Here is a 15568-nt window from a genome sequence, read left to right on the forward strand (position 1 = left end):
GTCCTGTGCCTCAGCAGGTAGACAACATACACACTAAGTCCTTGTCTGTGGTAATACAAAGTGGCTTTAAAGTCAGTCCATATGCAATTCACATTCTCTCCAAGTCTCCCTTACCACTTGCAAAGGGGATTTAGTCTAAACACAAATTAAGCTCAAAGGGAATTTCACTGAAAGTGATCCCATTCTGATTCCAAGGGATAGTTTTGATTGCACAGAGGGAAGTATACGCAGTTTTGTCTGGCACAGTATAAGGAAAAGTGTTTCTCTACTGAGAATCAGTTTTCTGGATGCTAAGAGAGTCACTGCAGAAGACCTAGGTCAACTGATTTAATCCTTTGCTGCCTCATTTTACTCATCTGTAAAAACGAGATAACTCTTCTGCACATCCAGAATAATCTTTTTGATACATGTTATCACCACCCTCAATTCCGCAACTAAATGTGTATCACCAATATTAGTTAATTTTGTATGTGAGCTAAATGAAGAAATGGACACAGAAAGAGTCACTGAATGAGATCTGGAACTCCAGGTAAAGCTGAGACAGTCTGAGTAGTGTATCTCTCTTTTAACAAGGTCATCTGAACAAGATCTTCACAGGTTCTACAAAACACAAACCTGTTAGTAAAGAATGCAAGCTCTTCTCTTGAAAGGCTTTGCAAAAAATGCAAAGTGTTATTATAGTTAATTATTGTTATTGAGCAAACTGAAATTCAGAATTATGCTGTCAGATAAAGAATTGTGTAATTGGGTTTCTGGTCATTAAGGCACTTTATTACCTCTCTCCTATGGAGCAGCTGTTTCTTTGGCAAACATGTATTTACACAAGCATTTTGATGAGAATGATTAATTTGTTGCTTTTAAACTTCTAAGTTTTTGCTTGCCTAGAGCCTTGTAGAATAGACTTCAGTTCTCTAAAATAACTGAAAACATACCCATTCATGGCAATGTGCATAATCTGGGGAAAATGGAAGGAGGAATTCCATTAGGGTCAAGCATGTGAGATTACAAGCATTCAAGGCAGCCTGGGAGCAGATGACATTGGGAAGGGAATGCAGATTTCACCTATATCTAAACGATGATAGTATGTAACAAGTAGGGAGAAAAGAAGAAAATAGAAGTAATGAATGGAAGTTAGAAGTTAGGAAGTACACAAAGCTGACAAGGGATGCAAAATGTCAGAAGTATACATCTCTGGCCAGAAGTGTAGCCAGTAAAAAGAGTATATACAGCTATCTTAAGAGTAAAGGAATTTAAGAATAACACTAGTCCGTCACCTGATTGCTAAGGTGGAATTGCAAATACTAACACCCAACATACTAAATTCAATGCAAAATGGCAAGTGGTTCAATCATGGTCACATATACTATTCTGAAGGGAAAAAAAAACCCAGGTGGCATGGTTATTTACTATTCTGAAGGGAAAAAAACCACAGGTGGTATGGTTATATCAAGGGATGATGAATGTACCAACTACTAGTGTTAACCATTTCAAAATCACCTGGACCGTAGAATGTGCTTCTCAACAGTTTAAAAGAGCTAAGCGGAAGGGTATTCAGGCAGCGAATACTGAGTTGCCGTATGTTTTAAAAAACTGGGGAAGTTCCAGAGGAGGAAATATGCTTTGGGGACCACATTTTTTTAAAAGATGAGCAGATAGTGGTAGGTTTATCAGTCTGCATCCAGGACAAAGTGGTGGAAATATTGATACAAAATGTTACTAAAGAAAAAAATAAAAGGTATTGTAATTAAACTGAATCCACACCAGACTATAGAAACCTGAAACTTTTAAAGAGATTACAATCTCATAAGGGTAATAATGCCCAAACAGTAGATGTTTATAAAACATCTGAGTTGATTCTCCAACACATTTCCACTAATTAGTTGGAATGATTTATAATCATTGCAGCAAACACTCTGTAAATGAACACTGGTCTTCACTGGTCTTAGAGAATAATGATAAAGGGGGCATCATCAACACATGGGAATATTTTAAGGGTTCTGCCATTTCTATTTTTAATAATGTCTGAAAAAAAGTAGTAACATCACTGAATTTGCACATGAAGTCAGTTCAGGTATGGGTAACCAAAACTGCATAATCTGATAAACTACCTATGAATACCTGCATTTCAAAATGTCTAACTAACTCTAACAACAAAGAGTTATGCTTTCATTTAGGTGATGTAGAAAAGAAGGGTGAAAAACAAAATCTAAGAAAACTCTCTGGAAAAGATCATTGTGTTATGGAGTTAAAGAGCTCAACATCAAACGAACAAGTGGAGCCTTTGGAGACAGAAACTGAGAGACACTTTTCAGGCTTAAAGAACTTAATGGTCATTCTTACTTGACTTTGATGTGACTGCGTATAGACTATGGTGATTGTGTCATTCATCAATCAAAAGGGTGTTGGTTAGTAACTGGAGAACAGTCAAAGGATTGGAGAACATGTCTAAAACAACTAAGTAGCTCCAATTACCTAGATTATGAGAAAGATCTGTCACAGTTGATAAGTAACAGCCCTAGCATGTGATAATACAGGGCTTCTACTTAGCAAACAAGAGATTACAGTATCCAACTGCTGGAAACAGAAGCTAGAGACAGCCAGATACTAAAGTACCAGTTTTCATCAGTAAGTATAAATCATCAGAACAACCTACCAAGAGTGGTTATGGATACTCTGCCATCATAACTTTTCCTTCCCATACATGCATTTCTACTCTGCTTAACACAAGAAGGAATTCACACACCAGAACAGGCCATCCTAGCCTTATGCTGTCAGAGCTTGGGAGCCTTTTCTTACCTGAAAGCTGACACTGCCCACTGGGAGATAGTTTCGATCTTCAAGCATGCTGAGGTACTCTGCCACAAGCGCTGCAGCATGGACCAGACACATGGCTGCTTCTGTATAGCACTTCCTCTTGGTGTGCTTCTCTGCCATGTTCTGCAGCCAAGTCAGCCTCAAGTCAGGCGATGTCTGGTATCCTTTGGCAATTCTAACAACACAGGGCAGAAAGGAGGTGTGAATGATCACTTCCTCTAAAATAACAGAAGATCGTTTATAATTCTCCACCTGGGTTGAATGGAAGGAGACATCTCTATCTTTATTCTGTACGATTCACTAAGCACAGGGCAAAATAAATGGTTAGGCAGGACACACAGGGGCTATGAGGAGAGTAAAAGTGCTGAACCCAAGACTCTTCAGTGTTCATCAGTCCCTGACCCCCACCCTTGCCCAAGTCTATGCCCACCTCCCAAAGGCTCTACTGCAACATGCTCACTCCCGCAGCCTGTGGCCCCTGTGACAGATCTCAGCTGTACTAAAGCTGGAATTTACACAAACAGAACAGCTATAGGGTTTGTCCACAGCTTGTCCCTAAAATGCACAGTTCTTGTGCTCACCTCACTGTAGAATCTCCTCAGTAGCAATTCTAAATGGATTCACCTGTACATGAGATCCATGAGCATCTCTGGATCTTCCTGAAATTCCCTCATTTTCACTGTATCTGACAGGATGCTGTTCAGATTACACAGCAGCTCCTCTACCTGCAGTAATACAAAGATCAACATGCATTTCTCAGGTGTTTATTTTCCCCCTTCTAGAAAAATAACAGCATCTGCACCAGATGATGTCTTAGTCCCTCCCTCTTACCCAAGGAAATGTCAGGATGTGGAATTGCTACAAGATATGTTTTTCCAACTCTATTCAATGCAGAGAAGACTGCTGACATAGCAAATCTTATACACACATTTTAATTAATCGAAATGAGCTGGAATCCTTTGATCTGTTTATTTCCAAATGAAAAAAAAAATCAAACCTATGTGCTAGTGGAATTCAGCTACAGTTAATACATGATCTGATAACAAAGCAGATGTTTTTATAAGTCTTAAGCACAAGCTGAGTTACTGTAAGAATTTTAGCAAAGCATCTGACAGTTGTCTGAAATGTTTTTCATTATTGCTGCTGCCACCTTATGAATTGACAAAGGGAGAGAAGTTTGAATGATGCTACTTGTCTGAAAACATAATGAATCAAATTCCATCTTGGGAAACTCTTACAGGGTACAGCTCCTGCTGGGGTCTAGAAGAAAGTTGTACACAAAGCTAAGAGATGTTCTCCTGTAATATGATTTCAGTGGAACTTCGTAAGAGTTTATTCTATGGAATTATGTCCTCCACTTCTTCCCTGCTTATTGTTGTGTTAGAAATAAACTCATGCAATAACACCTGCATCCTTATTTTCATTGCTTTGGCAGACCAAGATCTAGGACTTGCTCCAAGCACATTCCTATGTGAAAGCTCCTGATAAAAGCCACAGATGTCATAAAAGATTTGACCTGAATGGGAAATGGAGTTGCCTGCATATCCGCATCTTCCTCTGCATAGGCTAGGATGGTTCGTAAGGACCGTCGAAGGAATTCTTCATTAAACTCAGGTGATTTTCCAACCAGAGAGGCCAGTGACATGGTCACCTGCATCTTCACTCTTGCAAAATTCTTTCAGAAGAAAAAACAAAATCATGAAAGAATGATGGCTGCACTGCATCATGCATTTCAGTTCATGTATCTCTGTCTACTGTGTAAACCAAACCCTCTTTTTCCTGCCCACACCGAGTGAATTAAATTCACTGCTCACACGAGTGGCCTCTGGTGTATCAAAGCCAGTCCTGTTTTACCTGGTTAAGCCAAAGTTCCCTAATTCTGATATGTCTGTACTTTGGGGCGAGAATATTCCTTGGAATACATATGGTTGCTTGAGACAAGGGGAAGTCAGAAGCACCTCTTTCCCCCTCTGCACAGGCCGACGGGTGTGTGGATCAGGCCACCCACAGAGAAGAAGGAGAGGAAGCAGGACTGGGAAAACATTCTGGAAACAAGTCTGGGAAGCAGAAGCCCTCTGAGGGCTTCACCTGGTGATGCACTATGCCTTGCTGATCATGGTGTATCAGAGGCACATTTTCGTCCTCCAGAGCCAATGCTTTTTACCTATTCAAGGCTTTTAAAGTAAGAACTAGGGAAGAAAATGCTGTGCAAGATCAGACGCCATTCAAAATGCAAATACATGTCCTTTTGTGCTAGGACATTGTGAACCTACATGCATAACATATGTATTTTGCTCCATATGTGTGGTAACAATCAGAGCCTAGTCCTGAGACTAAGGGGCTAGCAGCGAATTCCCATTAATACAAGCATACAGTAGTTCTACTGAGGTTGTAATGGCATTAGAATATAACTAGTCTAAGATTAAGTAGTTTTGACACAGGAGGGGAAAAAAAAATCCAAACCATGACAAAAAGAAGAGTATTGCTTATACATTGTGTAGTCCTTGCCATCAGAGGCCTAATGCTGTTCCATTTGAAGATACATTTACAGATGTTGCAGAAAAAGGTCACATTTTCCTCAACAAAATAATGAACAATAATTAAAACTACTTTCCCTCTACACTTCTAGCACTTCTTCTGGCTCAAATGTGTGGAACAGCATAACATATGATTATCTGCAGATGCGTTGCATTTGCTATTACAACTTCAGTTTCAGTTTCAATCGATCACAAAACCTAGTGCTGTTCTCAGAAACTTACACTGGTAGAGCTGAAGCTGTATCTCATGAGGAGATAAAGAGTGGCACAGGCTTGAGACCGTGTAATATCTATGCTGCTGCTGCAGTGATGGAGAACTCTTTGACACAGGTCAGCACACTGTTCGACCTCCTCTTCAAACAGGAAATCTCCAAACTAAGGGAGATAGAGAAGAAAACATTCATTGCTCTTGTTTCTGGCCATTAAAACATCATTAGCTTAGTGCACAAAAATCACAGGATTCATACAAAGACCAAAGTTTGCAGAAAGCACATTTTATACATCTTTTTATTTGGACTTCTGATTCCTGTGACACAATAGGTTCCATTTTCAAGTCTTCCTACAGGAAGAAGGGTTTGAAAATACGTCTTTGTGTTTTGAAAAGAGTGGCAGAAAGAGAAAGAATAAAAAAAAAATCCTCGGAGTCCCATGGCTCCAGAAGCTTTTGAAAACCTCAGATATTGCAAAATTCTTAGAATCATGGACAGCTGCTAATTTCAGAATATATCATGGTTGATGAAACATGCAAATACTTCCTTAAGCATAAGGAACAATTAGTAGCTTTTTGCATCAATGCCCAACCCTTCCACAAAACTTCCATTGCCCAGCTTTCATGCCAGACCCTCCTTTACAGTATCTCCACAATGCACCCAGCAGACAATAAACCCAGGGTTTCTGTGCTAAGAAACTCTCACCGTAGACAGCACAGATGCACCAGTACTGTATGTACTTACATAGGACTGGCTGATAAAGGCGTGTGAGCAGAACACAGGATGTTATTTCTCATTTGCAGGCCCATTTGCCAGTTCTCAACCTTTCTTCACTTCATTATCTCACTGTTTTATGTCTAATTTATATTACAAGTCTGCTGGCACAGGGTTCTATCATTTTTATTTGTAAAATAACATGTATATACCTACAGTGTAATAGAAATAATTGGAATGATTGCTTCATAAAATACAGAACTGAGTCAGCTTAACTAGAAGATCTATTTCAATAAGAAGAACAATTGCTTCACAAAATTCATTATTGTAATTGGAAGTTAGCTTTCAAAGATAAAGTACAATGAAAATGTAATTACGAGTTTCATAACTACTCAGAAATCTACCCAGTAATTAGGCTTTGTCAGCCAATCTGCATTTAACAGCAGACAGGCATTAATTGGACAGGAGTATCCTGTTCGTTATTTGCATTTTAGAATAGTTTAGGGAAAAAAAAAAAAAACAAAACCCAAACATGTAATGGATTTTTCCTTTGTGGAACTGCTTTTCATTGTAGGAGAATGAATCTTAAACAGATTTTAGAGAGTCCTCATGAAGCACCTAAACAATTATGACCCATTTTATAAAAATGTTGGGTGAAATTCTGTCCTCATATACATTTTTGTCCTGGTTTCAGCTGGGATAGAGTTAACTGTCTTCCTAGTAGCTGGTACGGTGCTATGTTTTGAGTTCAGTATGCGAAGAATGTTGATAACGCTGATGTTTTCAGTTGTTGCTCAGTAGTGTTTAGACTATAGTCACGGATTTTTCAGCTTCTCATGCCCAGCCAGCGAGAAAGCTGGAGGGGCACAAGAAGTTGGCACAGGACACAGCCAGGGCATCTGACCCAAACTGGCCAAAGGTGTATTCCATACCATGGGATGTCCCATCTAGTATAGGAACTGGGAAGTGGGGGCAGGGAATCGCCGCTCAGGGACTAGCTGGGTGTCGATCGGCAGGGGGTGAGCAATTGCCCCGCGCATCATTTGTACATTCCAATCCTTTTATTACTACTGATGTCATTTTATTAGTGTTATCATTATCATTATTAGTTTCTTCTTTTCTGTTCTATTAAACCGTTCTTATCTCAACCCACGAGTTTTACTTGTTTTTCCCAATTTTCTCCCCCATCCCACTGGATGGGGGGGAGTGAGTGAGCGAGCGGCTGCATGGTGCTTAGTTGCTGCTGGGGGTAAACCACAACAATTTTGAATTTTGTTTTTTAATCAGAGGTACAGAAATGAAAGAGAGATTAGGCTGAGTTTTCAGGCAGAATGAAGATGAAATCTGTCAATATCTTAGAATCTACTTAGAATTTTGGAACTTCTCTTAGAAGCAGAAACCTAGAATGATCCCCCTGAACTCTGATGGGTTAGCTTTGATTTCTCTGTTGTGCAACTGCTTGGAAACTAGTCCTGATGATATAATAATTTAAATTTGACTTTATGGAATCTGTGCAATCCCTGGCATTAAGATTCCTATTTAAAATCAGAATGTATTTGAAATATAATGGGTGGACTTTTTACCTTTTTATTAGTAAACTTCCATATTTAAGAGTAGACTGCTAACACCGCAAGACGATTCATATTCAGTTATTCCATCTTGTGTGGTCAATGAAATAACCTTACAACAGGTGGAAGTCCCTTAACAACCCTATAGATAGGCATTTGTATTTACATATGCAAAACATATTTAACAAATGCCGAAGGGAAAGTGGTAAGTGAATGCACACAGCTCTGCTCTAGAAATGTTGCTCTGATAAAATAACTTGATTGGAAGCATGAAAACAGAAGTCTGTCAAGAGCATACCTTAGCAATGAGCGCTCTGAGTGTAGCAAAGCAATGAGTCAGGTAAGTGGTGCTCTGATCACAGCCAAGAGAATTTACCAGGACCTTCAAAACTCCTCCCAAAAGATTGTCTCTGCACTCTGCTGCAAAGCTTGCCTACACATGGAGGAGATAAACAACAATAACTGCATGAGGTAATTCAGCAATGAACTGGCACTTAAGAACCCCTGTCCATGAGACACATCCAGGAGTTTAGACATTGGAGTTTTTTCATTTGTTAACATCTGCTTCAGAGGAATTTCAAAACACTTTTGTAGTGATTAAGAAGACAGAGGGGAAATATCCCAAACATTTCTCAATATCCATGGACCCTCCAATGCATTTTCAAGCTCAACCAGCTTCTGCAGTGACTCTTGAAGCTCTGCCAACCTTCTGTCCAATCTTTCATGTACCTTGGATCAGGAAGTGATCCTGTGGTGGGCAAGCACTATCCTTCCCCTTGTCTCCTCATGCTCTCATTTCCTGGGCATATAGGCTAAATAGGCATACTGGTATGCTCTGATCAAACCCTCAACCCAAATAGGGGGGAGACTAGGTGCTATGAGTGATGTCATGCAAAAGTGATGCCCAGTACTACAAGAGTCTGGTACCGAAATGCTTTTCCACTAACAGGTTTTCAAGAACGAAGTTTTCTCCTCACTATCTATGAATATGAATGTTGCTCTAACAGTAGTATTCCCATAGCCATGAATTTGGAGTATCTCTCCTAAACCAGGAGACCATGTCTAAGCAGAGTCAACTATCATGGTTCCACTGCTGTCAAAGGACCTGTGAAATTTTACTGCATCTGATTCCTAGAAATTAAGTAAATTCTGCACATGACATTGCTCTAGGTGGCATATCTCTTTTCAGAAGGCCTCCATGCAGGTGAAAGATACTTTCCCACACTGAGCACTCTGTCGGAATCAAGGTTAAATCCTTTTGTCTCACAGGATCATACATGCAAGTATGAGCAAAGGCCACCCAGCAGTCCAGTTCCAAATTACTAATATCTTCAGATATATTCCTAGCATAAATGAAGTTTTTTCTTCCCTCATCCTCTCTGAACTCCAGGATCACAGTAAGACAGTGGAAACAGCTTTCAACAACATCTACTGAAGACAACAAGGTGGTAGATTTCTCTTTCATTCACAGTAGTGTAATGCCCTACAGTAGAAGGGGCTTGTGGCAACAGTGTAAAGCAGGCAGAAATTTCATCTTTGGATTCATTCTTCTTCATCTTTTTTTTTTTCCCCCTTCAAGATTATACAAGTTTACAGAACATCTTTAATGAAAACATTTTGCACTGCCTAAGAAACAAAAGGAGAAATGAATCTTGCTTCCACTGGCTTCTGAGGGAGCAGGGATTGATACCAAGTCAACTCTGCCATTTCCCACCTGGATGATGTTCTCCTGCATATCAAGAATGATCAGGTTAGCTTCAGTTGCCAGGTTTCCACTGATCAGAGCTTCTTGATCTAGCTCAGCTTTTGTCCTGCAAAAAGGAGTTCTAATTAAAGCACGCAGAGAGTATCCCAACAGATGGCCTGCTGTTTAAACAAAGCCAAGATACAAATTATACTATTCTGAACAATCCCATAAGAGCAAATAAAGAAAATAATGTTCAGAGGTGTTTCTTAAGAACTACAGAGTCAAATGAGGAGGGCTGATATTGTAGGACAGAAGTCCCAAAGGAGACACCTGAAAACTAGGCCTCTGTATAGTTCAAACAGATGCTTCTGCTTCCTTAATAGCAATCTGCGTAATGGCTACTCTGCCCTCAATATCATGTTCAGTTGTTCAATAAGCTATGCAATAATTTCTGAATGCATTACCTGTAGCAGGACACCAAAACCCAAAATGGAATAAAAGGCATCTGATCTAACACTTCCAGAAAAAAAGTAAAAACAGCAGGCTTGGGCAAAGAGGAAATTGCTTCAATGCCATAGCAGCAGTGTTTCATGTAGGCAATTTAAAACTTGATTCTTGAGACTGTCGACAACACAAGACAGCAGGTCCAACTGCTGTGGGGTCAATACAGCAGTGCCCCAGGCCATTTAAGAGAGGACTGAAACATTTATAAAAGACAGAATATGGTGGTAAGGCAATGCATGATGCCCTCTTAGTTGAGACACAAGAGCGAGGTCTGGAACACCGCTCCTCTGCAGCTGAATGCTCTAAGCATAGGTTGCAGCTCCTAACAAAACTCTATTTTCAGAGATCCCTTCTATGCCAGAAACACAAAGAGGAGGCTTTTTTCTTTTTCCCAAACTGCTCAGAAACGGGCTGCTGCATGGCCAGAAGCTGGTCTCTAGAGCTTGAGATTAGAGCTGCTTTGACTTGGGCCAAAGTTCCTAAGGTGCATTTCTGTGGCTGGAGCAACACCCTTACAACCACACTTCCGAGTGACTTCAAAATTTGTGGCTTTTCTGCTACATTCGCTTACTTTTTCTGCCCATTGGAGTCTTAGGCAAAAAAGACAATCAGAAAAGTAAAGAACCATCCTTTTGGGCACAATGAGATAATTCTGGGGAGGGCTAGGAAAGGAAGTCAGGGCAGTTGTATGGTTATTAATTACAATGACTCAAAGCAATGAAGAATAGAAGGCTCTGCCAAAAGGCTGGTGCTATAATCAAGCCAGGGGTCACTAAATATGAGTAAGAACTGACCAAATTAAGCAAACAGCATAGCTGTTTGTTTGAACAATTTCCAGCAACCACTCAGCCTTGCACATTAACCATGCTGACTGGATCTTCTCTGACGTGTAACCACGTGTAGCTTATAGCTGCAACTACAATACCAAAGCATGCTGGACTCAAGAGGAAGCAGGCTGAGTGAGGCTGAGTGGCAACCTGTGCAAACTGGCTGTGCCACGTACCACCTGCAAACACCTTACTTACCGGACATATACACTAAAGGGATCCAAAAAGGATGAGAGCAAAGATCTTGCATACCACAGCGATGAACGCTGGGTAAAACAGAAAGGCCTGGACAGCATGCAGAGTTTTACTTATGTAACCATAATTTTTATTTTAAGTGGTTTAACTGAACTGCTGCAAACAGGTATTGTAGAGCTGCTACTTGAGGACTCTTTTATTCTGATTTCAATGAAACTGGCTGGGAGAAAGCAACCTGCTTTCAGGGAAAAATAAAAATATCCACACAGGATCTGCACCTCTTCCAAACTAGCACAAAAGGTGGAAAGATTCTTTTTTTAAAGTTTGGATAAATTCCAGATTAAAAGTCTTGTGTTCAAAAATATATGTGATAATCATAGATGAGTGCTAGTAGGCTACATCAATGTAGTTGCTGCATAGCACAACAAGTGTTCTCAGTTCAAATTCACACATGCTGAAGGATATAGTGGTAGCTTACAGCAGCTGGACTGGTGAGAGTCCACTGTCTCTACCTGACACACAGTGGCCCGTTTAGATAGTCAAAATTCAAGCAAGTATCTATGAACAAAGGACATATGTCCTTTAGGGAAAAACAACAAGCTCCACACTTAAAGAAACTAAGCACATAGCATATGAAAATGCTGTTAGTAACACAAATCATTCCTGAAAATACAGTTTTCCATAAACCTAGACATTGACTTGTCTACTACCACACAGTGCTGCTAAGGTGAAATGTACTGAGACATCATTACTTAAAACCTGCAACAAGAAAAATATTCACTACAGAATCATGTTCCCCTACTCCTGCAAATAACACTTCTCAATTTTAACATAGCACATCAAACCCAGCTCAACTGATTTCATATGGCAAAACTTATACCACAGCACTGTACACAGTGAGGAGCCATAGCAACACCAAAATAAATGTCGTAGCAAGCCTCCGTGGAGTATTTGATACAACCTGTATCAATAACTAGTATTTACTACATTACTAATAAGAAGAAAAAAAAGTGTAAATAACTATTTAAACTTCTCATTCAAGTGATCTCTTTGTTGTGTCATACCAACAGTTGGATACTTTTGCTACGTAAACATTTTCTATTTTTCTCTTTGACAGAAGAGAGAAAGGATTGAAACTGCTGACTTTGTATGAAAACATCCTAGGGGAAAGAACAAAACGTAAAAAACCCAAAGATCTTGGTTTTAATAAAAGCAATATATATTTATTACATGACTTACTTATCTTGTCTCTCATTTGCCTGCCGCCAGTGAGTCTGCTCCTTTCTCCAGCGCAGGTTTTCATTTAGTCCCGCTGATCTGTCATTCCCTAAAAGTGCAACATATATCAGTGAGATTAAAGCAAAAGGGGACACCTGAAGTTTGATAGCTCACTGAAAGAAGGAGATACATGTCTGTAGCAGCCTGTCAGAACTAAAACCATTTAACTTTATAGCCTCAGGGCTCTAGTAAAAGGACAGGACCCCATCATTTTTTTCATCTAGGCTTTTTAGAACATTAGCTTGCTTAATGTCTTCAAAGATGAAAACACAAATTATTCCATTTATTAAATGAAACAACCTTTTTTGCTATGAACAATTTGTTCTTACTGATAGTTCTGACACCATTTCTTGGCTCTTGATTAGACACTAACACAATTTTTCAGAATGTCTTAAAACTTAGCTGGCCTCATAGTCTTCACCTGAGAAGAGCTCAGTCCCAGCCACACCCTGGATAGTTGAAAGCTAGTAATATTTTTATCCACAGCAAAACCAAGAAAGGTCTGCAAGGGAAAGGACTGTGGATGAAAAACATAAGGACGAAAATGGGGAGAGTGCATAAAAACCAACAAACTCATTTATGTCTACAACCTCCCGAGATCTTCTCAAAAGACTTGGGGGGAGAGGGGTGTGAAGTACCAGCTGGTATTCTGCAGCGCTTCATCATTTCTCCTCTGGCTCCTTCACCTCTCAGTAAAGCCTCTTCTAATCGGGCCTTAACGTCTCGTGACTTCTGGAGTACTTGGGTGCTAACTTTATCTGAGCTTTGTTTGCCCTGAAAGTAAAGTCAAAGCAATCAGCACCAATGGACATGAGTCCAAATTACATCTTCAGAACCAGACACAATAGTAGAGATCTGCAGAGGGGGCAGAAAGCAATGAATATGGTTGACTAATATATAAAGGCTAATTAAATGTTGCAGATGAGGAAAGAGGTAGTATATGTACTGCTGATAAACACAGATATATAGCTCAGTGCTACAGAGAGAGAAATTAAATTTCAGAGAGAAGGTTCTTTGATCCATTTCAGACAGACCCTGTCAGAGAGGGAAGTCCTGATGTTCAGTCCCAGTGCTTAACTAAAGGGTCATCCTTAGTGTCCTCTCCAGTACTTACAGGAGCCGTCAACATACTGCCTGCCAAAAATAGCCCTCAAATCCCCAGAAAAAGGAAAATAACAAAACAACTTAAGCCAACTTCATAGGACTTCCTCAAAGGTTTTGGCTGCATTTTGCTTGAACGCTAGTGTCAGTTATTTTATCTGAATTAATTTGTCCATTTGTAGCATAGATTAGACAAGAGCTAATTTAATAACTCTCAGTAACAAACTTCCCCTGGACAGCTGGAAGGTAAGGAAAAAAACATTAAACCAAAACAGGACAACAAAATCAGGCCATGTTTCACTTACCTTGTACTCAAAGCATGAGACACAAATGAAGAGGAGGTCTAAAATCCTGTTCAACTGCATGGATGGAAGGTCTGCAATCCATTTCTGTATTAGATTCTGATCAGCATTTTTCATGATCCAGAGGAAACAGATCAAAAGGTTGCGAGTAGTATCAGGACCTAAGGTGGCACTCTGTCTGTAGGGCTAGGAGCAGATAAAGTAAATGTCAGTTGAAAGAAGAAAAAGAAGAGGGAGGTCATTTAGGTGAAGTAATGTTATTTAAATTTCAGTGAAATGAAATTTCAGGACTGGACTTCAGTAAGTTTAACCTCTTCCAGGTTATACTGATTGTATTTTTTGAATGTATGTGTGTGTAATTAGTGACAGGACCAGTTGTACGCATGTGAAAGACAGGAAGAGGCACAAGAGCATTTTTTGCTAGATGCTTGTATTTTAATTTCCTTAGAATAATGCAAAAAAAGATTCTATAACTCTTCAGTCCCCTCTTGCCATGCAGTTGTGTCAGCCAAATTGTATAGAAGATAAAAACAACCATGAGGGAAGAGAGAGAGGAAAAAAAACAGAAGGCTCTTGGATTCAGGTGAGACTGGGAGGCAGTGAGGGAATCATAGTGGCATTTGCTGATCCAGAAATGAGACTAAGTTGGGTGTGGCAATGGAAATAGGCCTGTGGGAGAAAAAGTGGAACTACCTATGGTAAAGGAGTAATTAAATGACTAGAAGAGAAGAGGAGGAGATGACAGGAGGAATATGAGGCATTCTTTGGGGCTGGAGGAAACAAGAATGCAGTTGTTCATTACTGCAGTTATTAGTGGCAAGAAAGGATAAAAGGAGAAAACAAAGTAGAGGAAAACAGATACCAGAAAGTACACTGGCAGACCACTGGACATACCAGGGACAGCAGAGATATTCCAGAGCTTCTGAGGTTGAACTGATTTCCTGCAATGGCAAGGGCCACATTTTGATTGATTGCACCTGCAGACTCTTGTTCTTCTTCTGGGTTTCCTGTGCGTCCCTTTCCGCTGCGGGCATCTGAAACTAGATTTGAAATATCCTATTAGAACTTCAGGAGCAATCCAGTTGTTGTCGCTCACTTGTCACAGTCTTCCATTGGGCTGTAATGTAACAAAACAACTGGCACCTCCATCCCTGGGACTGTTGGTCTGGCTGATGTACCAAGCAGTGAAAGAGGTGCAGCATTAGCAAGACAGATTGCAGCCATCTGCAAAGGCTGCCAAATTGTTCAAATTAACACAGGGAAAGGAGATGTGTCCAATAAGCTCCAGGTGTTCACAAAAGCTAAATTAAAAGCAAAGGCAGTAGCAAACATGAGGTTGTCTCTGAGGTCCAAAGCTAAGCAGTGCTTCATAAGACTTGGAACCACCCAGTTCCAGTCCATTTCAGGTGAGACGATCAATGCAAAAGCCATACACGGATTTGGTGATATTCAACAAGTATGTAAGTCTGCTAACACCTGACAGAGTCAGTATTGCCTGCTGACTAAAGAACAAGTTTAGTTTCAGGCTGCTTCTATTTCCTGCTAGTTCTTGACATCACTTTCAGCAAATAAAGTTGTTTATACCTAAGTTTTGTAAAAATCTCCTCTGATTCTGAGTGTCCATTTTGTGTTTTGCAAGTCATGTTTTTCAGAGATGCTGAGTGACCAGCCCGTCCCAGTGTGTTCAGAATGAGGTCAACAGCCTCTTGTGACAGATACTCAGAAAGAAAGACACTCTAAAACCAAGCCATACTGGGACACCTGGGCTTCCTCATAATGTCTCTTTTTCATCTGTGGAATAAGGATAACACTTAGATTACAAGAATGGGGTG

General features: G+C 40.0%; 1 protein-coding gene across 3 annotated transcripts in view; it reads right to left on the reverse strand.

Annotated features, from left to right (window-relative positions):
- The window catches only part of DOCK8 (dedicator of cytokinesis 8), a 95195-nt gene that overhangs the window by 10851 nt on the left and 68776 nt on the right, over positions 1–15568 (reverse strand). For all 3 annotated transcript variants that reach the window (XM_010582777.1, XM_010582779.1, XM_010582778.1), the window contains 10 exons: positions 14631–14776; positions 13740–13922; positions 12972–13107; positions 12295–12382; positions 9557–9653; positions 8141–8275; positions 5574–5726; positions 4331–4489; positions 3439–3539; positions 2797–2989 (listed from right to left, as the gene is read on the reverse strand). In XM_010582777.1, coding sequence (XP_010581079.1) covers positions 2797–2989; positions 3439–3539; positions 4331–4489; positions 5574–5726; positions 8141–8275; positions 9557–9653; positions 12295–12382; positions 12972–13107; positions 13740–13922; positions 14631–14776 — 1391 coding nt within the window. The remainder of the gene's footprint in view (positions 1–2796; positions 2990–3438; positions 3540–4330; positions 4490–5573; positions 5727–8140; positions 8276–9556; positions 9654–12294; positions 12383–12971; positions 13108–13739; positions 13923–14630; positions 14777–15568) is intronic.

This window comes from Haliaeetus leucocephalus, unplaced genomic scaffold, assembly GCF_000737465.1.
Source record: "Haliaeetus leucocephalus isolate CR32 unplaced genomic scaffold, Haliaeetus_leucocephalus-4.0 Scaffold849, whole genome shotgun sequence".
Classification (NCBI taxonomy): Eukaryota; Metazoa; Chordata; class Aves; order Accipitriformes; family Accipitridae; genus Haliaeetus; species Haliaeetus leucocephalus.